General features: G+C 44.0%; 1 protein-coding gene across 2 annotated transcripts in view; it reads right to left on the bottom strand.

Annotated features, from left to right (window-relative positions):
• Positions 1-26118, bottom strand: part of TDRD12 (tudor domain containing 12) — a 70882-nt gene that overhangs the window by 23046 nt on the left and 21718 nt on the right. For both annotated transcript variants that reach the window (XM_059150992.1, XM_059150991.1), the window contains exons 7-21: positions 23969-24158; positions 23335-23427; positions 16488-16579; positions 15762-15838; positions 12865-12945; positions 10644-10704; positions 10128-10235; positions 6947-7132; positions 5256-5412; positions 4638-4765; positions 2843-3034; positions 2488-2616; positions 1313-1430; positions 565-704; positions 210-430 (exon numbers count right to left, since the gene is read on the bottom strand). In XM_059150992.1, coding sequence (XP_059006975.1) covers positions 210-430; positions 565-704; positions 1313-1430; positions 2488-2616; positions 2843-3034; positions 4638-4765; positions 5256-5412; positions 6947-7132; positions 10128-10235; positions 10644-10704; positions 12865-12945; positions 15762-15838; positions 16488-16579; positions 23335-23427; positions 23969-24158 — 1973 coding nt within the window. The remainder of the gene's footprint in view (positions 1-209; positions 431-564; positions 705-1312; positions 1431-2487; positions 2617-2842; positions 3035-4637; positions 4766-5255; positions 5413-6946; positions 7133-10127; positions 10236-10643; positions 10705-12864; positions 12946-15761; positions 15839-16487; positions 16580-23334; positions 23428-23968; positions 24159-26118) is intronic.

Below are 26118 nucleotides of genomic sequence, written 5' to 3'. Positions count from 1 at the left end.
GACTGGGAAGGAGTCCCCCAGAGGTGGGCGGCAGTGTACATCCTGTGTACACACGGAAAGGTCATCCAGCAATAAACTTATCACTGTGCACTTTACTGTACATTCCAATTTTTCAAATTAGCATATAATGTATTATTTGCCCCAGGGGTACAAGTCTGTGAATCATCAGGCTTGTTACCTTCCAGTTTTTAAAAAAATGACTGGCTTACTTGCAAAAACCAAATGCCTTAAGATATGGACAGAGAGGCCTTCTGGCTTTTTTATCTTCCTTGGCTTCCAGAACCCCCGCAGTAAACTCATACAGCTCCGACGGAATCTTGGCATCTGCCCGCTCCAAGTAGCGCAGGACGCCGACCACGTGGCACGCGTTCTTCTCTGTCAACAGCAAGACGGATTTGGTCTTCTTCTCCGCCTGTTCTGCGGGAGAACCCTTAAAATCGGGGGGTGAATAAAGGCAACAGGTCATCCACCCCAGTCTAAATGACAAAACTTTGTGGATTCTGAATTTGTCACTGCACAGAAAATACCAGCAGAATATTTAAAGATCACAAAAGTTCATCAAACCTGCTCGATGGAACTCTGAAAATGATCCGACATGCAGTACAGGCGTCCACCAAAAATTTTGGGGGAGGAAGGAAAGCTGAAGTGAATCACACACGTGGCGTCGGTGATGGCCAAGGGTGGTATGCAGTCATCCGTCAAGGCTGGACAGAAGGGTCCGAGGGTCACAAAGGAGGCTGCGGCCTTCCCGCACTTACTACAGAGCAATTCCAGGAACCGGACTTCAACACGGTTCTCTACTGAATCTCACTTTTTAGATGCCAACAAACTTCTTCCTCTTTTTTTTTCCCCAAAACACCACAGCCCAGTGATGAGGTTCCAGAGAAAAGTGAGAAAAGTGGCCTCCCTAATTTTAGCTTGGAAAATGCTTCTTTCTATGACAAATCTAGGCTGTCCATCAATCTTTCACTTCCTTTATACATTCTGACTTTTCGATCTCTAACACTGCACTTTACAACCATCTGTGAGATTTCATCATAGGCACACACACATTCACGCTCCGGCTGGAACCCCGGGGTGAAGGCCTACACTCACAGCTGCTACGCTCGGACGCCTGCAGGCCCCTGCCTTTGCCTCAACACCAAAATCTTGGCAGAGCTTAACCTTCATTTTGAAATTAACATTTCTAGTAAATTCTCAGTAAATCTGGGAAATGATGAGAAATTTGGACATGAGGTATACAAACAAATGGAAGACATGACTCCTATTAGCTCTGCCTTCTCTAAATGGAAGTAGAAATTAAAACACTTACCTAAGACAATGTGAGAGCCAGAACTTAACTTCTTCTTCCACTGTTCTAAAACACTTTTTAAATTAAAAACCACTTCTTTATGCATTTTCAAGCAAAATACTGAACTGCTTTCTATTACCTAAAGATGAAACCAAATAGACCAGTTCACAGTCAGGAACATAAGCTTGAAATTAATTGCTCCATCAACAATTATCAGTATAAAACATTTAAAATTATCTGTGATGGTATTACCTCATTGATCTACAACTTTTAAGAACAAGATGATTGTAAACAGAAAGAAATATATTTCTAAAATTCTATAGTTTGTTTCTAAACACTTGCTCAAATGAAGCCAACATTTTGCCATAACCATTTTCCTTCTTTCTCAAATAACGCGAGCACCCACACACGCGTATGCATAGGTATGTACACACACACCCAACTTATGTGCCAGCACACCCCAGGCAGTCCCGACACCTCCGCTTCATCATCACTGAAAGGTGGCTGTACTCCTGATTTATCTATTTTTAATTTTTTTATAGAATCTTTTTCTCAAAAGATTTGAGAGAGCGCGCGCGCGCACACTTGTTGGCGGTGCAGGGAGAGGGGCAAAGTGCAGAGGGACAGAGAGAATCTCACGCAGACTCCCCGGGAGCGTGGAGACTGACGCGGGGCTCGATCTCAGGACCCTATGGTCAAGACCTGAGCCAAAACCAAGAGCTGGAAGCCTAACTGACTGCACCACCCAGCAGGCCCTGCTTCTTACATTTAAATTTGTATTTGGCTTCATTTCTACATTTTACTATCCATGCAGATTTAGATTATTTAAACAAATCTGTCACCAGCTTAGTGGCTTTTCTGGCCACACAGTCTATCTCTTGGTGTTACTGTCTCTATGTTTTTAAACAGAGGATACAGAAGTCACTGGCATTTCTTAATGAATGTGATCAATTCAGTGACAAAACACAAGGTACTGGCCTCCTTGGGGAACACCTGCTCGGCTCCCCCACGCGAGGACAGGCCTCCCGCTGTCCTGTCTTGTTGCCATGCATACTCCACAGCCCCAGTCTCTTCTGACTGACGATCAACTGCTAACGTCTTACCCCCTGTCAAATACTTAACTACCGGTAATTCTCTGATGATTTCGAGATTCCATCATGGTTTAAACAAACAATAAGGGCACTGTATGGGCTCACCTTACACACGGTTTCTGTTTCAGCTACAGAACCAGTGAAGATCAAGGTCTTTTGTGCTTGAGTTGGAATGAAATCTAGAGTCTGGAGTAAAGTAGAGGTTTTTTCACATTCTAGGCAAAGGTGCACTACCTGGTGATGAAATATAGCAACAAAGTGGTTTTAAAAACACATTTGAGGTGCACCAGTTTCACTTTTCATCGGTAAGTGAGATCTTAACAGAAAAGTATACAGAAAATCAATATGAGATTATTGTGCATGAGATTAAAGCTGTACTATTTTAGGAGGCGGCCACGAAACCAAGGCTCCTGGCTTGTGTTCATCAGCCCCCACCTCCCATTCGCCCACGAGCCTGTACCTGCTGGACGCTGCCGTAGAGAGCAGCCTCTTCCATGGCTGTGACCACAATGTAGGGGTCATTCATGAACTCCTTGACCAACTGTTCTATGTGTCCGCTCCAGTGAACGCCCACAGCAACAATGTGATGTGGTGCAGATTCCCTTTCTTCAATGTCAATATTTTTTTTAAAGTTATCTAGTATAGCAAACATCTAAAAAAAAATTAGTAGAATTAATTCCACTTTCATTTTAGAAGGGGATAATAACTGGTTGACAGAACATGACCGGTAAAGAATTGTACACTTTCGGTTGTCAGAGTGCGGGAAGTCCTTTCCAAACAAAAGAGAAAAACTAAAAGGAGAGAATGTTAAATATAAACACAATAAAACACAAACAATATCTGCGTGAATGTGCAACATATATAACGAAGCATTAACATCCTTATATTAAAAAGGTCTACAAACAGGCTACAAAAAGATGATCCTGCCAACAGAAAATAAGCAAAGAAAATGAAAACGCTACCCAGAGAAGAACTGTACAAGCAGCCAGTACGAACGCTCGGCTTGACAAGTAATCAAGAAATACGTGAAGCTCACACGAGAGGCCACGTTTAACACGCCGACTGAAAATCAGAGCTGGCTTAAGGCTTTCCCCTGCCCGGGGCGTGGGGCGCACGCTGTCCACGGGGGTCTCTGCTTTCGGAGAGGCAACTGCACAGTGCGGTATACTGGATATTAGCTTTGCAAATCAGAACTGAGGCTTTAGAGACATTCACAAACCCTGCGGAGGCCCACACGGTCGGTAAGCGACAAAGCCTGGACTTGAACGTGGGGACATCACTGCTGCCAGATGAAATGCTTGTGGTCATCCTGTTACACTGCGCCCAAGAAACGCCTTCCTGTGAGGGTTCAAAGTCTGTGATTCATTAATCCCCTCCTAGAAATAAACCCTAAGGGAAATGTGCAAAAAAGACCTATGTTCTTTAGAGACATACACACAAACGATGCTAAATGTCCAAAAATCGGACCATTTAAAAAAGTTATGTTATATCCGCAGGATTCCATACTGGGCTATGGCCAGCAAAGAATCACACCGCAGGACACCGCTTACTGAAAATGCAAGTTATGAGCTAGCCATAAAGTAAGGCCTGATGTTGTCAGTTCTGCGGATCAACTGGAATTATAAAAGGGATTTAGAATTATAAATTACAACAGGTATTACAAACAGGGATTACTCCAAAACAGGAATAGTGATTACCTCCAAGGGTAACACAATGGATGTTGGGGATTTTCAAGTATTTTTCTCTATAACCCAAATTTTCTAGAATAAAACTTACTGCTTCCATAATCATTAAAATATCAGTACTTTAGAAAACCTCACCAGAGAATTTTTGCTCTTCAAAGAGAACTTTAAAATTTGGGAAGGAGGAGGGATGCTGGGTGGCTCAGTCGTTAAGCACCTGCCTTCGGCTCAGGTCGTGATCCCGGAGTCGTGGGATTGAGCCCATCAGGTGCCCTGGTCAGTGAGGAGCCTGCTTCTCCCTCTCCTTCCCACTCACTCATGCTCTCACTATCTCTGCCACTCACTCTCTCTCAAATAAATAAACAAAATCTTAAAAAAAAAAATTGGAGAAGGAAATTTCAGACAAACTCTCTTCAAAATTATAAAAGTTAAATGGAAAATCTTCCAAGATTAACTGGCTCTCCACCTCCCCAATAAACACGTCCTCTCCTGATTCCTAAAAGCAGGTAAGCCCTCAGACGCATATACGCTTATTTCTGAGTGATAATGACTTCGGATGGAGGCCGCACTTACCTCCTTGCTAGCTTCAGAGAACAGCACCTCTACCTCATCCAAGATGAGATGACAGAGTCTAAGAAATAACAAGCTCTGGTATCTGAGAAATCTCAGGAGGCTGTGGGGTGTCGTAACGATAACCTCACCTACGTGTGGAAAGAGAAGATGATGAACATTCAGGTTTTCCACAGGTTTTTCCTCACACTTCCTTTGCTAAGATGCCACATACTTCTAGACCTGCGGTCTAATGGGGCACAAAACGGTTTTTCTTGCTGGGGGGAGGGGTGCGGCCTACCTGTCCAGGCCAACACCTGTCCTTATCTAACACCTGGGCTCCCACCGGTGTTTGTGCTCCTGAAAGGCAGGGGCAGGGGCTCGGTCGACATCTAATGAACAGGAGGTATTCGATAAATAGTGGGTAAAGGAGATTATGGCATTTTCTCAGTGGAAAGGCTGTGAGCCAAGGTCCAACCTTCATCCTTCTGTGCCTGCCTGTAAGGGACAGTGAGGTCCCACGTGTAGCAGGACAGGTAACACCATTGCACAAGCCCGTGTCCCGGTCAGTAGCGGCGCCTGCCTGGCAGGCCTCCACTGCCCTCTGCAGGGGAAACCAAACAGCTTGGAAAGGATGCTTACACCCCCTTGGAAGCTTCATGTTTTTGGCTTCATCTTTGTGGAGTCCGATTGTTAACAACATGGGATGAAGAGGCCTGGAGGACGTGCTATAGTCTTCCAGTAATTCAAAAATAAACTGAGCCTTTTTCCACCCAGGACACACGATGACTGCCAGAGGCTGCAAAGACAAATTCACATAATTTGGGGCAAAAGTCAGGAATTGAACCTAGTGTATGCTGAAGCATGCAGACCGTCTCCTGGCACGGGAGAAGCACTACCTAACTCATTTGCTATCATCATTATCCTGGATGTCAGAAAAGATATAATTTCATTAGAATAGATTTAGACACACGGACTCAGATTCTTCTAGAGCTTACACCAATTAATATTCACAAATAGTAATTCACTGTGTCTTTAAAAGACTCTCACAGGGTAGGACCTATTATCACCTTACAACATCACAGATGCGGGGTGTGAGGCAGAGAGAGGTGAAGCTAGTTGCCCAAGACCACACATCTAAATAGCTGGGAGCAACAGGATCTGAACCAGGCGGTCTGGCTCCAGGGCTCCTGCTCCCAGGGACCAGGCAAACTAAGTGCCTCCTGAAAAGGGCTTTAGAAAAGGGCATCACTTCCTTAGGGGGTATCTGAGGGCAGACCGCACACCGTTATCTCCCGAGGGCGCACAGCCTGCCACACACCCTCCCGGACACATGCCCTCGATGGGCTGCCGACCAGAACAAGTCTCCCCTCTCCTGCATGCAGATCCAGGTGGGCGCCGGCTTCTGGGCACCGGGCCTAACAGCAGGCGGACCACAGGGATGTGGCGAAAGCAGAGGACACAAGAGGTAAGACCCGGACATCATTTCTGGCCCAGCCCCAGTTCTATCCCAACACAAGCAGCAGCTGGTCCACAAGGGGTCAGCTGCTCACTGAGGGATGGAGATGGGAGATCAGTACACAATAACCCAGCCGACCCAGATTTCCAAAGGGCAAGCACTAAAACCACATGGCAGGAGGAGGAAAAGGAGCATCTCTCTTACACGCAGCGCTGTCTTTTCTTCCTACAGTCTGTCACCTGATGAAGATGGAGCTGTCCGCACCGTGTCCTCTGACACACGTCTGAGACAGAACTCTTCTGCACGTGGTTTGCCTGACAGCCCAGACCCCGCAAAGCAGGGCTCGCTACCGCACCCTCACCTGACCCCACGTCCCACTGCTGTCCTCTCCAGCACCCTTCACGACTCCCTGCAGACTCCCGCACACGGAAAGAATAAAGTAGGGTTCGGCAGCAGTGTGGGCTGCTGTGAAATCATTAAAAGAATGGGGGACACAACGACAGAAAAATCTAAATTCTAATCCCACCTCGTCTCACCTGTCAGATGAAGTGGATTTTCTCATCTATGGAACAATGAAAACCGTGCACGGCCTGACCATCGCCCAGGGGGACTGTCACAGAGGATTTCTATCAGTAGAAGTTTATAAGCTACATATTCATCCCAAATGCCAGAAACCTCTGGGCTCAGCCGATGTCCTCAAAGGGGACTCAGGGGGAGAATCAGTGTCAGAGAATCAACGAGTCTGGTAAGTTCCAGTCTTGTCATGGAAACCAAATGTGTAATGGAACCCAAACTTCATCAAAGGTTCAGCGTAAAATTTAAAGATAAATATTTAGGCCATGCTGTGGTGGAAACAAGACAGTCTTCAACTTACTCCGTTTCTGCTTGGTAAAGACTTGTAGCAGCCCCCCGTCTGCAGAATTGTAAGCACTGGTGGGAGGTAGAGCAGGGGACTTTTTCCACAGTGAGAGATGACCACCACGTCACAGCCCCGGGCGATGGGTGGCCAAGAGTAGGATTCCGTGTGGCTGGGTCCCGGGAACCTATTTCTCTGAAGAGCCTGCAAAACAGCCCCCCAAAAAGCACGAATGAAGCACAGGAAACACATCTCCATCTCTTTGTTCACCTCCCCTCCCCCCCAACAGCCACTACACACGGCTTATTCTGGTATTTTCTAAGACGTCATTTGACAAGTCCCTGCGTGTCTTCTCAGCACCAAACTCCTGCTCTAAGACGCTTGCTTTTCTAGGCTCCAAATTAAAACCAGGTGCCTAGAGCTCACCAAAGCAAGGATGTGGCTCCTCCCAATAATCTGTGAGTACATCAGGCTTTACTTACAAAGGTGGGTTTTTTTTAAACATGCCTTTATTGGGGTGCTTGGCTGGCTCAGTTATAGGAGCGTTCAACTCTTCATCTTGGGGTCACAAGTTTGAGCCCCACACTGGGTGTAGAGATTGCTTAAATAAACTTCAAAAAAAAAAAAAGGTGCCTTGGGGCGCCTGGGTGGCTCAGTGGGTTGAGCCGCTGCCTTCGGCTCAGGTCATGATCTCAGGGTCCTGGGATCGAGTCCCGCATCGGGCTCTCTGCTCAGCGGGGAGCCTGCTTCCTTCCCTCTCTCTCTGCCTGCCTCTCCATCTACTTGTGATTTCTGTCAAATAAATACATAAAAAATCTTTTAAAAAAAAAAAAGGTGCCTTTATTTTTCTATGTAATGGTCACTAAAACCTCCCAAGTGTGGCAACAGAAAGAGTTCTCCAGCCACACTTGACCCTACGTTCCAAGAGGCTGACCTCACGAGCACAATTTGTGTGTGATGTCCTCGTCCCCCAGCCCTGAGCCCCAGGAGTGGCGCAGACCACCAACTGGGTGTCCCTCATGCAGCCATCACCCTGTGGCCTCCTGGCACTGTCCCTCATGTCTGCAAGACCGGTCATCCTTCCTGGCTGACAGTCTTGCTCTGGTGGGGGACATATTTCCGGAGCGTCCTTCTTGAGTCAATTCTTGAGAGGCTCTTGCATGTCTGATAATGTTTTCATTGCTAGTTTTCGGTGGACATCAAGATTGTGAAGAACTTTTCACCAGAAAGTCGGGATCGGCACCCCTCTGGTGTTACCAAAGGCAAGCCTGAAGCCATTCATGCCTTGGGAAGCGCCCCTGATTGGAGTGATCCTGCCCCCTCGCTGTGCTGGGCTCGTGGGAGGGGAAATCTAATTTGTTCAGTCCTTCCATGAGGACTGGAAATCTCTTGTGTGTTGCTCTTATAATTTTCTGCCCACTTCCTCTGCTCTTCTTAAAAAACCCCCACTTCAGGGACTGGACCTTGAAATGACCCTCAAATTGTTTCCCCCATCTCCGTCTCGTCTGTTTGCTCTACTTTCTGATAGTTTCCATTTTCTCCCTCCAAGCTGCTGGCTGGTTTCTTGCTTGACAGCATTCCGAATTTCCAAGAACCATTTTTATCCTCTGGGCCTTTTTTATAACACCCAGTTACCGTTTGTAAGTAGTGTTAATACTTATCTCTGAAGGTATTTATTTTGTAGCATTATCTTTTTAAAAAAATTATTTGTCAGAGAGAGAGAGCACAGGCAGGGGGGTGGCAGGAGGGTGACAGGAGGAAGAGGCAGAGAGAGAAGCAGGCTCCCCACTGAGCAAGGAGCCCTATGTGGGACTTGATCCCAGGACCCGGGGATCATGACTTGAGCTGAAGGCAGCGGCTTAACCAACTGAGCCACCCAGGTGTCCTGCATTATCTTTTTTCTACTGTTTACACTGTTTCCTTCAGAGTTTTATTTTGATCTTTTTTTTTTTTTAAATGCTTTTATTTTCTTTTTAGGTGGGAGCTTTCGTCAAATGTCTAAGGATCCCTGACGTCTGTTTGCAGGGAGGTGGCCCACTAAAAGCGGGCTGGAAGAAGTGTGGCCAGTGCAGAGCTTGGCACTGTGAGTGCCCCCCCCCCCCCCAGAGGAAGCCAGGGCAGCGAGCAGGTGTCTTCACTGGAAGAATTCATCTGAACGAAATCTCTAGGGTCATTCCGTTCCTTCAGAAAGATCATCCTTCCCGAGACGCTGATTGCGGATACTCAGGAAGAGGGAAGCTCGGAGCCCCTACATCTCCTTCCTCTACTAGTCAGCCACACTCTGCTGCCTGTTTTCCATCTTCCAAAAGCCTGCGGAAATTTCTAGGCCGTTAAAGACTTCGCTCTCATTCAATTCATCCTTGTGGATTTAGCTTCTTTCTGTCCTTTTTTTTTTTTTTTCTGAATCAAGAAGGAAATAGATAAGCATGCATGATCAATTTACTAACTAAAATGGCAGGTCTCAAAAGCAGTTTGGTTTTTTTTTAAAAGATTTTATTTATTTGACAGAGATCACAAGTAGGCAGAGAGGCAGGCAGAGAGAGAGGGGGGAAGCAGGCTCCCCGCGGAGCAGAGAGCCCAATGTAGGGCTTGATCCCAGGACCCTGGGATCATGACCTGAGCTGAAGGCAGAAGCTTAACCCACTGAACCACCTAGGCGCCCTTTGAAAGCAGTTTTGAGAAGAACACTTGGAAATATAGCATAACCTCCCTGGCAAGTTGTTGCTCCTTATAAGCCTCTTTCCAGAGATGCATCTGAAAACTTATCTCAGAAAAGCATGAAGAGGGGCACCTGGGTGGCTCAGTGGGTTAAGCCTCTGTCTTCAGCTTAGGTCATGATCTCAGGGTCCTGGGATCGAACCCCACATCGGGCTCTCTGCTCAGCAGGGATCGTGCTTTGCCCCCCTACCCCACCAACTGTCTGCCTCTCTGCCTACTTCTGATCTCTGTCAAATAAATAAAATCTTTAAAAAAGAAAAGAAAAGCATGAAGAGTTATACAAGTGGTTTTGCCAAAGAAATATTATTCACCTATAGGAAGTTAACCTGAAGAACACATGAAAACTTAATAACAAAAGCTTAGAGGATTTCAAAGGCCAAGAAATGACTCAAGTGCAGCCTTGGAAGGGTTTCCTAAAAATCCTCCTGTGTTACAACAGGTGAGCATTCCTCTAGGAACCCGCCTTCAGGAGCACTTTTACCTTTCTCAGGTCTGCCGAAAGCGGCGCTGTGTCCACGGTCAAACAAGGCTCGATCTTGTTCCGGAGCACGGCCAAGGGCTGCTGGGAGCCAGATCGCAGCCTCTGCAGCTGAGACAGCACGCCTGCCTGTTAGATGCCCTCTGGCAGATGCCCTGCCCTGCCCACTGGCAGAGCCCTAACCCTGTGTCACACAGCGCCCCCCAACCCTGCCAGCGCAGGAAGTCAACCACTTTGGGCAAAGGAAGGACAGCTGAGGTATATATGCTCATCAAAACCCACCTAAACTACCAAAATGAAAGGAAGAGCACCTACTAACCCCCCAACCCCCCGCCAAATAATAACAATGTCTCTAAAACAATAATTCACTGGAAAATCTCTAAAAGGGTGTCTTCTTCAGGGAGAGACCCTACCTAAGGGGGTTTCTCTTCTCGTCTCAAATCCAGACGAGGAAGGAGAGAGACTGAAAGAGTAAAGAGTTGTTGTGGATTTTTAATTTTTTCTGTAGGATTGTCATACCTGCTGCAGATCAAAGATCCCATCAGCTCTCAAAGGATCAGGATTTAAAAACTGCAACAATCTATAAAGTAGTGAAAAGGGCAATGTGAAGGAGAAAGGAGTGTTAGTATTTCTTCAACTGAGTTATAATCTTAATTCTTCCTTGACAGAGATAAAATGAAACATACAGCTGGGCCTTAAGCTGTGCACTCCCACTTATGTGCAGATTACGGTACAGTACTAAAAACGTACTTTCTCTTATGATTTTCTTGGTAACATTTTCTTTTCTCCAGCATACTTCATTTTAAGACGACAATATGTAATAAGCAAAACATACAAACACATGTTAGCTGACTACGTTATTGGTAAGGCTTCTGGTCAACAGTAGACTATTAGTGTAGCTAAGTTTTGGAGTGGGTCACAAGTTATACGCAGACTTTTAACACACAGTGTGGGAGGTCAGCACTTCAAATGTCCATGTTGTTCAAGGGTCAACCATATATCCCAAGGCATAGCTATGCAATTACTGCTCGTCCCCTTTTGTCCTGTTTTGTGTGTGTGTGTGTGTGTGTGTGTGTGTGCACGCGCACGCTGCAAAGGCCACAGAAGTCAGGTCAGTATGGTGCTTGCCCCTGAACCCTGGCCCCCGGGCTGTGGACACAGCACCGCCAATCCCAGGAACACCTGTTCTGAACATGAAGAAAGACTGCGTGATCACCAGGTCACCTCACGTTGCTGAGAAACCCACCGCTTTCTCCTTTCTGTGTCATAATCTTGAACCACCGGCAGAGTAACCGCCGTAGTTAAATCAATGGGTCTTAAGTAAAGGGCATTTCACCCAAGAGGAGAGAAAAATATTACCTTTTAATATAAAAGTAAAAGGCAAGAGAGTACCTCAGGGTGACTTTTCAAGTTATAATTTAATGTAATGAAAATAAGAAATGAGCTGCATGGGTCACGCAAGATCTCTCTTCCAGGGAAAACCATCCCATGCAGCCCCACAGCCTCTGGGGAGTAGCGTGGAGGACTCCCTGGGAGGAGGGGGTCAACACAGCTGCCCTGATAGCCACCCCCAGATCTGTGGGCTCCAGGGCCACCTCCACAGCCCCTGGCCCAGGCTTCAGGAGGCAGGCAGCCCAAATGGTGTTGAAGTCAATGCCCTCCCCGCAGTCATCCCAGGCTGATCAGTGGATACAGTGCGACCGACACAGCTCTCAACTGTCCCAGATTCCAGGCCACTGTGGTGACTTCGGAGCAGCCAGTTACTTGGGATATAGTGTTTTTAGGCTGGTATAGTAAGAAATCATAAACATGAGTATGAGAATGCTTCAGGGCTTAAACAAATATGAAATAAAGTTACTACTCTACTGGTAACAACTCTTCAGTGAATATTTCTTTGTGAATCTGATGAGACGTAACAAAACAAAGCACCCTCCCAGAAAAAAACAAAAAACCACCACCCAGTTCCATACTACAAGTAACTATATAGTTTCTCCAGCCCGTGGAAGACCCCATTAGCATGAGAGAAGCGAGAAGGTGGTAGATGCAAACCCACAGAAGATCAACAGCCCCAGAGACCAACTATATCTAAATTGCTTCATAAAACTTAACCAAGAGAATAAGGATCAGAATGGGAAGGCAGAAAATGACTATGTACAGGGCACCTGGGTGGCTCAGTGGGTTGGGCCGCTGCCCTTGGCTCGAGTCGTGATCTCGGGGTCCTGAGCTCTCTGCTCAGCAGGGAGACTGCTTCCCTCTCTCTCTCTCTCTGCCTGCCTGTCTACTTGTGATCTCTCTCAAATAAGTAAAAATTTTTTTTAAAAAATGACTATGGGGCGCCTGGGTGGCTCAGTGGGTTAAGCCACTGCCTTCGGCTCAGGTCATGATCTCAGGGTCCTGGGATCGAGTCCCGCATCGGGCTCTCTGCTCAGCAGGGAGTCTGCTTCCTTCTCTCTCTCTCTCTCTGCCTCTCAGTGTACTTGTAATTTCTCTCTGTCAAATAAATAGATAAAATCTTTAAAAAAAATGACTATGTACAGTGAAATGAAGATTTTACAAGAAAAACCTACCCTAGTGAACAGGAAAAATAATTTCAAAGCCTACAGCAGATGCTGTAGGTGTATTTTCCACATGGGAATGCAAGTTTGAAATAAATAATAAAATCATATGTAAAATCTTCCTGCTTATAATTTTATTACAATTATTTCAATAAAACATTTAGAACAAGGAAAAAAATTCATACTTCACACAGCCATTCTTCTCATTGTGTTCTTTCTTCTCGGCCAACCTAAATGGCTTCTCATTTGGCTTCTGACATAAAGCACTAGGAACCAAAAAACATTCATTAGAATCTCTGAGCCCTTGTGGCGCCTGGGTGGCTCAGTGGGTTGGGCCGCTGCCTTCGGCTCGGGTCGTGATCTCAGGGTCTTGGGACTGGGCCCTGCATCGGGCTCTCTGCTCAGCAGGGAGCCCACTTCCTCCCTGCCTCTCTGCCTACTTGTGATCTCTGTCAAATAAATAAAATCTTTAAAAAGAAATTTCTAAGCCCATTTGCCCCAATCCTGAAAATGCCTTTATTTTCTGGGAGAAAACTCCCAGTAAGTAGCACAAATGAGTGAGTCCCTCTACATAAGTAGATCTATTTCTGTGAGAACGGACACTGCCTCTAAGGACAAAAACCACACTGAGGGCGCCGGTGATCACCAAGACGGCATAAGGCCTCCACAGCCCGTCTCTCATCTGACCTCAGCAGGAAACTCCATGTAAAGTGCAGAACCAAAGGGGAGAGAAACCGCCAGCATCGTGGAGAATTCCCTGGAATTTTATATTCCTTTGTCTTCTGGTGTTGGCCTGAGGCCGGCCCCAGACACAGAACCACACAGCGGCTGCCGACATGAAGCACTGAGAGAAACCTTCTATTTCAAGCCAGAGAAGCAGGAAGGGGAGCCACAGGCCAGACAGCTATACCGACTGACTTCTCTTTTCCCTTTTCCTCTCCTGGCCCTTCCCCGAGGCCAGCTCAGTTATGCTGCTGCAGTGATGACAGGGGACTGTCACCCCAAACTCCCTCTCTCTAAAGGATCTAGGAAATGGGCCCAGGGTCCATAGACATGGGGGAACCTCCATCTCTTTCCTTTCTCATTTACAATGCTGTTTTGCTCCACAAGCGGCCCCAAGCATACAGAACTGTGTAGCCATTTCTCCATGAAAAGCCACCACCTACTTGGACAGAGGAAGCATCTAGAAAATGGTCAATGTGAAGAAAATCCCGGAAAAAAAAAGAGTGTGCTAGAGAGAGGGGGCCCCCCATCCCTGTCTGTGAAGTCCCAGGCTTGCCTCATGGTCTAAGAACATTCAAAACAGACCCCAAGCAAAGCTCATGTCACCACCCAAACAGAGCCAGAACCTGGCACGTGAATGGGGTCCCTGACTTACCACTAAAATAAACAGAAACACCATGGCCAGCATTGTCCAGAGAATTTGAATAGAAACCAGGGTCTCACACCATAATATTCAAAATATCCAGAACACAACACATAAAGAGCCAGGGAAACCAGATCAACTATTAAGGGAGAAGACGACCAGTAGGTGGGAACCCCAGGATGGCAGACAAGTGGGAAGTGTCATGTACTTTAAAGCAGCTGTTGCAACCTTGGTCCCAAAGAGAGGGAGGGGCAAGCACTCTTGAGTGCAACAACTATAGTTCTCAGCAAAGAAATACAAACTATAAAAAATATCAGACACATTTTAGAATGGAAAAATACGATATATTAAATTTAAAAATTCAGCAGATGTGCTAAATAGCAGGATGGAGATGACAGAAGGTTCAATTAAGTTAAAGATACCTTAGCAGAATTACTGCTCTGGAGAATAGCAAGGAAAAAGGGTAAAAGGAAAAAAAAATGAGCCAAGTCTCAGGGACCTTTCAGACAATATCAAAAGGTGTGCTACTTGTCTCATCAGAGTCTCAAAAGGACGGGAGAAAGAGACACATGCAGACAACTCCTGTACAGTAGCAGCTAAATGTTCTCCGAATCTGATGCAAGACAGAAACCTATACATGAAGAACCTCAATGAGCACCAAGTACAAGAACCAGACAGGAAAGAAACAACACCAAGGCATATAGAGTTAAACTGCTCAAACCAGAAACAAACAGAAGAATCTCAAATGCAGTCAGAGGAGAAAGATATGCTGCAAACACGGGAACAAAGAAAAAGATGACAGTAGCTTTTGCATTGGGAATCATGCAGCAAGCAGACAGTACACCAGTATCTTTAAAATACAGGGAAAAAAGAATAGTCAACCTAGAATTCTATACCTAGCAAAAATACCCTTTTTCCAAAAATGAAGCTGAAATAATTTTTCCAGACATGTAAATGTCAAAAGAATTGAACACCAGCAGATCTGCAATATAATGAACAGTAAAGGTAGTTCTTCAGGGACAAGCTCGATATCAGGTGGGAGATCTGGATCCACACATACAGTGAAAAGCACTGATGGTAACCACACAGGTAAACACTGAAGGTATTTTCCTTTCTCTTTACTTAAATCTCTCAAAAGACCACTGACTATTTAGGTACAAATGATACTAGAGCCTAGGCTGTAGAAAGAACATATAAATGAAATGTAGGACAACATGAGCATACAGCCCAGGAGGAGAGGAATGAACCACACAACGTTAAGATCTTACACCATTTGTGACATGGTGCAATAGTACAACTTCTCTGTGATTTCACAAACATCATCAGCCTGCCACTTGATGTGGACAGGGTTTTGGTCAAAGCCTCAGACACTCCTCAGCAGCAGCCCGTCTCTGCCCTCCACCACTGTGTACTACCACCTGCCCTGCACATACCAGCCTTTACAGCAGGAAAATTCTACTGCACTGATCTCACAGAAACAACTTTGTCCAACAAGGTAACACAGAGACCCTACAGCCACTACCAATTTGTGGTTAGCTGTGCTACTAACCAGTTGTTCTATGCTTTTTTTTCAAATTAATATAGGTTGAATAAAAATTTCCAGGGTCACTCTTTACTGAAAACGAATCCTTTCCTATCACCAGTCATGTAGAACACCATGTAAAACAATATTGCCCTCATGTATCTATTCAATTACACTGAATTTTCAAATCATACCTCGTGGCAGGTACATCTGGCTCAGCATATATGGTTATTCCCCTCTTTGTTGGCCAGTACACGGAGGATTTAACACACTGTAAAAAAATTTTTTTTAGAAAGAATATGTATGCTAGCAAGATATGTATTCTTATGGGGCTAAAATTCCATGGGAATCATTCTCATAAACAACCATCCCAGATCATTTTCAAGCAACACGGACATGGACAAAGAACTGGATAATGTGATTATGCCACTGCTCCAACCACTACATTAAGAATCCAAGTAGCAAGCTTGGATTCAGATACTTCAGATACTCAGCATGTCCTGATATATAATACAGACAAATAATTGCAAATTGTAAATACCAGTATAAATACTGATAAATAACTACAAATACAGCATGTCCTATAATTATTTCACTTGTCCTGTCCAAGGACTGGAAAGACTGGTTAGAATTGAACTATTAGATTGTTCCATAATCTCAGGTTTTCATTCCCTTGTTAAATGAGCATAAATAGCCAATCTTGAAGAGAAGCTCCCAGGTCCGGGACAAGAGGGAATCTGGAGTTCTCTTGTTCTTTTGAATTAGAGCAAACACACAAACTATATATCTTCCTGAAAGACACTACCATAGCCAAGGAATTCTTAATAGAAAACATACTTTGGTTCCTAGATTTCAAACAAGAATATTCTAAAATTAACATTGTATGAACTTTATACCTAGTGAACATTTTAAAATACAACCTTATTTACATCTTTCAAGATGTGCTCTTGCTTCTTTTCAGACTTTTTTTTAGGTGAATCTCTCAATGAATCCCTACATTTTATAGTGCTATCTGCAAAACAAAAAGTGAAAAAGACCTATCTTAGAAAGTGCTATTAATAGAAAATGATTATAAACTTAAAAGTACAATCATAAAAACCTTAATACATGAAATTTTTATGGAATAGGGTTTTGAATTAAACTTTACTTGAAGAGATTAAATTTAAAATTTTTGTTTCAGGGATGCCGGGGTGGCTCAGTTGGTTAAGCGGCTGCCTTCGGCTCAGGTCACAATCCCAGCATCCTGGGATCCAGTCCCACATTGGGCTCCTTGCTCCACGGGGAGCCTGCTTCTCCCTCTGCCTCTGCCTGCCACTCTGCCTGCCTGTACTCTCCCTATCTCTTCGACAAATAAATAAAATCTAAAAAAAAAAATTTTTTTTGTTTCAATCCTTCTCACATTAAAAGATGTTTAAATAATTCCTTTACTGGTTTACAAGCAATTAAACTGGATTTACTTTCCCACCTTGACAGACCATTATTTTTCAAAAAGGGCCACAACATGTCTCCCAACATACATGCTCTTCTTACAATTTGACACTGGTATGTGTCCTGCTGAGAAATGGGCTCTGTGTCTATGGCCATACCACCCTGAATGCGCCCGATCTCGTCTGATCTCGGAAGCTAAGCAGGGTCGGGCCTGGTTAGTACTTGGATGGGAGAAATGGGCTCTGTACTGCCATCCCATGAGCCACGGGGCAGGGGCTGAGGGGCGGGCAGTTGTAAACAACATAGAAGTGGGCTTATGTTACCTCAAAGCTAGCCAGCCAAAATGCCAGGTACTTATGACCTGTCCTCTTAAATGCTGTCGAAACCCAGCCAGCATGCTGGGAAGAAGCTGAAGCAGCCCCCTGGAAAGGTCACTATAGGTGTTTCAGATTAGCGCCCCAATCGGTCCCAGCTAAAGGCTAGAATCAGCTGCCAGAGATGTCACTGCATAAGTTTCAAATGATCATCTGCTTCATCACCGCCAGCCTTCAGGTCTCCCCAGCTGAGACCCCAGACACTGGGGAACTGAGACAAACCCTTTGTGTTGTGCCCACTCTGAATTCCTGACCACAGAATCCATACGTGATATAAAATGGTTTACACCACTAAACATGATCAAATGTTTGTCACAAAGCGATCAGAACCAGAGCATCAACTGTAATTGTTTAAGCAATGATTCGGGATGACACCTGTGCATCTCCCTTCTTAACTGCACAGCAGGCACAGAAGGCATTAGGAAACAGGCAGAATCTGAGTAGTTAGTGGGCAGGAAATTCTAAAGCAGACTCTTTCAAGTATCTTTATTCTTTAGGCCTAGATCTGATTTGGAAAAGTGACAAACACTGTTCTGTGAATCTGAATAATCAAGCAAGGTAACTACGCTTCGGTAAAAACTGAGGCCTGGGGACGCCTGGGTGGCTCAAATTGGTTGGACAACTGCCTTCGGCTTGGGTAATGATCCTGGAGTCCCGGGATCGAGTCCCGCATTGGACTCCCAGCTCCATGGGGAGTCTGCTTCTCTCTCTGACCTTCTCCTCATTCATGCTCTCTCTCACTGTCTCTCTCTCAAGTAAATAAATAAAATTAAAAAAAAAAAACTGAGGCCTGATGCAAAGAAAAAGAAAAGGACATCAATCCAGCAATTGTTTTTTGTGTTTTTTTTTTGTTTTAAATTTTATTTATTTATTTGACAGACAGAGATCACAAGTAGGCAGAGAGGCAGGCAGAGAAGAGGAAGCAGGCTCCCTGCTGAGCAGAGAGCCCGATGCGGGGCTCGATCCCAGGACCCTGAGATCATGACCTGAGCCGAAGGCAGGGGCTTAACCCACTGAGCCACCCAGGCGTCCCCAGCAGTTGTTTTTTAGGATACTACATAAGCAATCCTGGAAAGTGTTCACACTAAGCATCAATAAGAGAAACAACCGAAATGACAAGGTACACCTTTTATGTATTAAATAACATAAGTCACTAAAACAAATAGTAAACACTGGAAATGTGAGATGATGTTGTAAATGGTCTAATCTTTCTTTAAAGTAATTTGGTGCCCAAGCCTGCTTGTCATGGGATCTTGGGGTCTGAAAATACATTCTCTCTTCAGGGTGTTTCATTATAGCCAAAAATAAAAACTCTGCTCTGGATCCAGGAGTGAAGGTGATGGACAAAATTTGCTCAGAGAATAAATGTCCATGCAACACAAGCTTTCAAACAAAACCAAAAAGTCTACAAATCAATGTCATTATAAATGTTGAAAAAAAAAAATCAACCCACAAACATTTTGTCAGGCAGTCAAGATTCACACCTGAGGAAACGGAGATAAAAGAGCACCTGAAAAGGACTCTTATATAAATATACCTAAGATACCCAAGAGATAAAAAGGATTCAGGTTCATGAAACAAACCAAGTGGATATATAAAGATACACAGACATAAAAAAGAACCTATCAGAACCCCAGCAGCAAGAAAGTCATCAGATTGAAAATTCAAAAGGTGATCTTAATATTAAGCTGAAAGCTAAGAGAAAAGAAGTAATTTAAAGAATTAAGAAAAACTTTCAAAACTGAGTCCAGAGAAATAAGAAGTAAAAGCAAAGAAAGCTATGAAAAATAGATGATAGGGGCACCTGGGTGGCTCAGTGGGTTAAGCGGCTGCCTTCAGCTCAGGTCATGATCTCAGGGTCCTGGGATCGAGTCCCGCATCGGGCTCTCTGCTCAGCAGGGAGCCTGCTTCCTCCTCTCTCTCTGCCTGCCTCTCTGCCTACTTGTGATCTCTCTCTGTCAAATCAATAAATAAAATCTTTGAAAAAAAATAGATGATAAATGAAGAAACCCTAATCTACATCTAAGAGGAAAGAGGAAAACATTTTTTAAAATGTTAATATCTAATGCTTTTCAGAAATTTAAGTTAGACATGAATTCTGCAATTAAAAAATTCCATGTGTTAACAAATAAATCTGAACCATCCACTCTTAGACACACTGTAAAGAAACTGAAAAATTATCAAGGACAAAGAGAAAAATCTAAAAAAACATCAACAGAACATAGTAATTACTTACAAAAGAAAAACCAACAGATTGACAGATGAGGAGAAAATGAACCACTATCTCCACTGCTGGAGGAAAATAAAGAACGACCCTGGAATACCGTATCTGGTTTAACTATTAGCAGATGTTAAAATCTATTACCCACAATCCCCTTCTGAAAGTACTAAAATATGTACCTGAGAAAGAAGAAAAATAAACCATTTGTGGAAATAATAATCCTAATAACATTAATAACCTAATATAAGATCGGAGTAGGGGAGCCAGAAGGGGGAGCTCTCAGGCTGTAGCAGCCCTCACAGCCCCTTGTGGACCCAACAGGAAGAGATGCACCTTGCATTTTCCAACAGGAAGAAACCCAGAATTTCTTCTTGCCCAGCAACAGCCCAGCCAATGAGAGACTGTCACAACTCAGTGAATGAAAAGCCACTACACTTTGGATTCCCCCTTTATTCCAACAGACTTTTTGTTTATAACAGCCCCTCCCAAGTCCCCCCTTTTCCTCTGTAAAAGAGCCATCTTCTTCTTTGTACTCTGGATCTCCACATCGTTTTGCTGTAGTTGCCTGTCCTGAATTGCAATTCTCTACTATTCCCAAATAAACCCATTTGTTGGTCAATGAATGACAACAATGCAAAGTGCAAAGGACAAGAGGTAGGGATTAGGAATATTTTGTTATCATACTTGCACTGCGAAGTGGTACAGTGTTATCTAAAAGTGGACTTGAACTGGTTGTAAAAGCATATTGTAAACCCTAAGGCAACCACTAAACTAAGTGAAAAAGAAGTATAACCAATATGTTAAGAAAGGAAAGAAAACAGAATCATATGAAATGCTTAATTACAACTACAGATAGCACAGAAAGAGTGGAAGACAAAAACAGCAGCAAAACACAAGGGAATGAATAGAAAATTGTTTAAAAAAAAAGGGGGTCAATATTAATCCAACTCTACCAATAATCACTTTAAATGGCAATGGTATAAATACACCAATCAAAGACGTTGTCAGAGTGAACAAAAACAAGGCCCAACCAACTACATGTGTCCACACTTCAAATATAAAGACAGAAATAAAGAGATGAAGAAAGATACACCATACTAACACTAACCAAAGAAAGCTGAAGTAGTTACATTAATTTCAGACAAAGTGGAGTTCATAACAAGAAAAACTATGAAGGATAGAGGCATTAATTACATAGCAATAAAGGAGTCAATTCTCCCAGAGGACTGAGAAGTCCTTAAGGCAGATGTGCCTAACAAGAGAGCATCACAATATGGCCATAAAAAGACGTGAAAAATTTAAAAGAATACAAACTACACAAGTTATGCTCTCAGACCATAATGGAATCAAACTAATTCAGAAACAAAAAGATAGCTGGGAAAATCCCCAAGCACTTAGAGATTAAATAACACACTTCTAAATTACACTTGGATCAAGAAGAAATCTTGAGAAATTTAAAAATAGCTTAAACTGAATGAAAATTATGATACAGCTTATCAAAATTTGTGGGATGTAGTGAAAACAGTACTTGGGAGGCAACTTACAGCATTAAATGTGTATATAAGAAAAGAAGACAGATCTCAAGTCACATCTAGAAGCTATCCTCCTAGCTTGGAAAAGGCTGCCCTCTTGTGTGTCCTCACATGGAGGAGAGGAAGCCCTCTGGTGTCTCCTCCTCTTCTTAACAAGGGCACCAGCCCTACTGAACTAGGGCTCCACTCCCAGAACTAAATACCTCTTAAAGACTCTATCCCTAAATACAGTCACACCGGGGATGGTTAGGGCTGCAAACATATTAATACATAAAATATTAAAAAAAAAAGACAGAGTCTAGAACTGATAAGCCTAGAAATGGTAAATTATAACTGAAAATTAATTAATTGTAAAGGTTTCAAAATCTAAAGACAACCATCCAAATAAAAAGGTAAAGGGAACGATAAAGGTTTACCTCGCAGGAACAGCCTGAGGTGAGAAGAGGCCAGAAAGAGAAAATTACTTCTCATCACTTTTCATTAGTTCTGCACTATTTGATTGTTTAACCAAGTATTAACAAAGTATTATACTTTGATTTCAAAAACATAAGACAACTTCAAAGAGAAGTACCAAAACATACAGTTGAAATCCCTTCTCCCCACGATTCCAAGGAAAAGGAAATCTGTGCTTGGGTAAGGAGCACCTAGTAATCTTGCTTTCACATGACCATCAGTGACATCTCCCATCAGCTTCCCTTTCCTTTACCATCACCCAAAGACACACACAATGGATCTTGACACTGACCACGGTAAGAAAAGTGGGAAACGGCTACTGTCCAACAACCTGGGGCTACTTAAACAAACAAACAAAAACAAAACAAAACAAAAAAAACCCATGACATATTCACATGACGGAAGGCTGGGCAGTGTCCGCACACTACATAAAATGCCTGGTGTTTCTCCTGCTCCAGTAGATGCAGGCATGTATCTTTATTTCCATTTTTATTTCTTCCTTCAGACACAGGGGCACGTTTCAGGAGAAACACTCGGCTGGGACCCCTACAGGAGACACATCAGAAATAATGGGGGGGGGGAATGTACCATGTGGGCCCCAGGCCAGGGGCAGGGCCACGTCAGCTGGGTCTATGGATCCCCCATTTAATCAAGTGACTGTGATGGGAACAGCGTTTCCCTCCATCACCCAGCAGGAGGGACACCAAGATCCCATCTGTCTCACATCAGAGTGCATGTCCTTAAAGTCACGTGATCCTGGACACGTGTGACCTAGAAGTTCCTCCATACGTTAACTGAAAACACTCCACAGAGGTATGTATGGAATCCAATTTCTGTAAAGTAAAAATGTCACCCACAACCCTCAGGAGTGGAGAACTCTGGAAAGCAAGACCCTAACATGTCAGTAAGTAGCTATTAAAAATGACAGGTTTTTAAACCTTTGATTATCTGTATTTTTCTATGATAGACAACATTAAAAAGTAATTAAACACAACACTAATGTAGGAAGTAATTTTGAAGGCAAAAGCTTTAACTTAGTTGAGGCTACGATGTTCCGTGTGTGAAACACTCGGTGTACCCCGCGCCTAGCGGAAGAAGCAAGTAGTGCAGGAATGACCAGAGCGTGCCCGAGAATCAAAGCGGCTGGCAGAGCCCACTCTGGTCCAACAACTGCAATCCATTATGTACCTTGGAGATATGGAGTTAAACACTAGGGGTTCCTACCCTCCTAAATGCCTCTTGCTTGTATGTGCCCCACTGCTTAAAATGAAAATCACTCACAAATCCATACATATACTCTGAGAACACATAATCATCACTTGCGGATGGCTGGGCTGGAATAAATCAGCTCTGCACATAAATACAGTCCTGTTATGTGTGTTCTTTACAGTAAAATCCTCTAAGGGGCCGCCAGGGTGGCTTAAGTGGATTAAGTGTGCAACTCATGATTTCAGCTCAGCTCACGATTTCATGGGTCTGCAGGGAGTCTGCTTGGGATTCTCTCCCTCTGCCCCCCACCCGGGCTGGCTCTGCTCACATGTGCACACACTCTAATACAGAAACAAATCCTTTTTAAAAATCCTCTAAGTGAGGACCACAAGGCCAGGCTATTTCTGTCAGCACCTGCATCATCAATTGGTTCCATGAGATGGGAGAGAGAATCAGCACAGCCCTTCTACACAGCCCTTCTAATCTTTACAGAGTTGAGAATGTTCTTTTATGCCAGCTATACATAAGTAAGGCAAGCAAGTAAACTTACCCAGGATCATAGCAGTTGGCCCAAGGTCACCAACAACACCCTTGGGCCACGGATGCTGGAGGGACTGAGCCAGAAAAGTTAAACCATGTGAATCTGACAGAAAGAACACAATTCAGGATTAAAGCATGAAATAAAACCCAAATGACAAATGCAAAACTCAGCGGCATACTCTTTCAGCTCCTGCTTTTGCTTGGAAGGTCATGAGAAACCTAACGGGGCAGGAAAGCAACGTGAACGAGTGAAGAACAGAACTCAGAAAGAAACCCCTCTGATTGTTTCCACTGTCCAAGGAGGTCTCTTCTCACATTTCCCTCCTAATAAACAGACCTTCTGAAAAGGGTCTAAAACGGTTAACATTTGACTTTGATTGGGTAACATCTTTCAATTACGAACTTCTGGACTTCTGAAAATTTAACTCCATGTTAAGAAGAAATTGAGGACAGTTTTCCGCCATTCTCATAAAAGCAAGCCAGGTCAGGACTTCAAAGCCTGTCACACGCCCACCAGGGTTCAACTAATAGCCCAAGTCCCTGCCTGCATGTGGGGAAAGGTTTGTACGACTCACATCAGTATGACAAGATTCATATAAATAAGACAGTTTAAAAGAAACACCCATTGGTGAGAATCCACTCACTTTCCATTCCTTGATGATCTTTTCCTTGTAAGAACATTGGCCAGAGAGTGAGTGCTGGACTGAGTCTCCTGGAGAAGGATGCTGACTTCGTACTCAAACTTGATTTCTCTACAGAATCCATGTTTTTATTCTCCTTGGGTGATATGTAACGAGCAAAGTTCTTCGCAACCAGATCGTCATTAACACAGACCTGCACAATTTGCAACATTTCATGAACAAGACAAATACAGTCAAGTGACTGTTCACAAAATATCCCAAACTTAACCCCAAATTTCAATCTTCAGAAAAAATTATTTTATAGAACATAATCTGATAGAAACTGATCTCTTGACTCCTTCTCTGGTAATGGTGGACTAGATACTTCTGGCCAACGCTCCCGGTAAGAAAATCAGTAGAATCTGTATAAAACATAAGAAATATCTTCTTCTTCTTCTTCTTTTTTTTTTTTTAAGATTTTATTTATTTATTTGACAGACAGAGATCACAAGTAGGCAGAGAGGCAGGCAGAGAGAGAGGAGGAAGCAGGCTCCCTGCCGAGCAGAGAGCCCGATGCGGTCCCAGGACCCTGGGATCATGACCTGAGCCGAAGGCAGAGGCTTTAACCCACTGAGCCACCCAGGCGCCCCAAGAAATATCTTCTTGAACAAAGCATCAAGGAGCTAACATGACTTTGCCAGGCAAAGATCTAGGGGGATGACAAAGACAAAGCACCAATCATAAAAGGAAACCTGATAAAAATTCAAAATTTAAATTTTAGACTATCAAAATTTAAAAACTTCTACTCTTCAAAAGACACTATTAAGAGATGAAGGGGGGGCGCCTCTGCCAGTCCCCAGTTCATAAAAGAGAAGTCTTCTTCAAGGCAACTGGGTGGCTCAGTCAGTTAAGTGTCTACCTTTGGCTCAGGTCAAAGGTAGATCCCAGGGTTCTGGGATCAAGCCCCACATCAGGCTCCCTGCTCAGTGGGGAGCCTGCTTCCCACCCCCCCTCCGCCTGCCTCTCTGCCTACTTGTGATCTGTGTCAAATAAATAAATAAAATCTTTAAAAAAAAAAAAGTTACCCCCAAAATGGGGTAAAGATCTGAATGCACACTTCATCAAAGAAGATACACAGATTGCAAATAGCGTATGAAGAGATACTCATTGTCGTAGTCACTAGGGAAATGCAAAGTTAAACCACAATGATACCCCAGTTCAGGCCCATCACAGTAGCCATCCAAGCCCTGAAGAGGACATGAAGGAACTGGGGCTGTCATCCATTGCTGACCGGACTGTACGGCAGTTCACCGCTTTGGAGAACCCATCTGGCAGCCTCTTACTAAGTACAATCCCATCCAGAAGTTTGACTCCTAAGCACTCATCCAAGAAAAACGAATGCAAGGGTTCACAGGAAGAACTATACACGAATATTCATACCAACTTCATTTATAACAGCCCCAAACTGGCCACAACTCAAATGTCCAAAAGACATGAACAGGTAAATCCGCTGTAATACATCCAGACAAGAGAAGAGTGTTTGACAATACAAGGGACAACGTGGATATGTGCTAAAAATAACTTCGCTGCATGAAAGAAGCCAAGCCAAGAAGAGAAAAATCCTGGGAAATCTTTGTGCTTCCTTAGGGAGCTGGAAAAGGATGCCAGGCGCTGTTTTTCTGGCAGTGATGACCTCACACGTCCGCCATATGTTTGCTCTGCTAATATGCATACCCTCTTCACTCCCCCACCAGAAGTACCGGCACAGAGGGAAAGGGACCTACTCGAAAAGCAAGAAGAGAGAAGGAGGTCAACAGAGAAGTTTAAAGATGTTTCACCATCCATCAACAGATAAATGGATAAAGAAGATGTGGTATATATACACAATGGAATACTATGCAGCCATCAAAAGAAATGAAATCTTGCCATTTGCGACAACATGGATGGAACTAGAGTGTATCATGCTTAGCGAAGTAAGTCGAGCAGAGAAAGACAACTATCATATGATCTCTCTGATATGAGGAAGTGGTGATGCAACATGGGGGCTTAAGTGGGTAGAAGAAGAATCAATGAAACAAGGTGGAATTGGGAGGGAGACAAACCATAAGTGACTCTTAATCTTACAAAACAAACTGAGGGTTGCTGGGGGGAGGGAAGTTGGGAGAAGGGGGTGG

The sequence above is a fragment of the Mustela lutreola genome, chromosome 16, assembly GCF_030435805.1.
Source record: "Mustela lutreola isolate mMusLut2 chromosome 16, mMusLut2.pri, whole genome shotgun sequence".
Classification (NCBI taxonomy): Eukaryota; Metazoa; Chordata; class Mammalia; order Carnivora; family Mustelidae; genus Mustela; species Mustela lutreola.
Note: the sequence above shows the minus strand (reverse complement) of the source record. Positions and strands in the feature narration are given on the sequence as shown.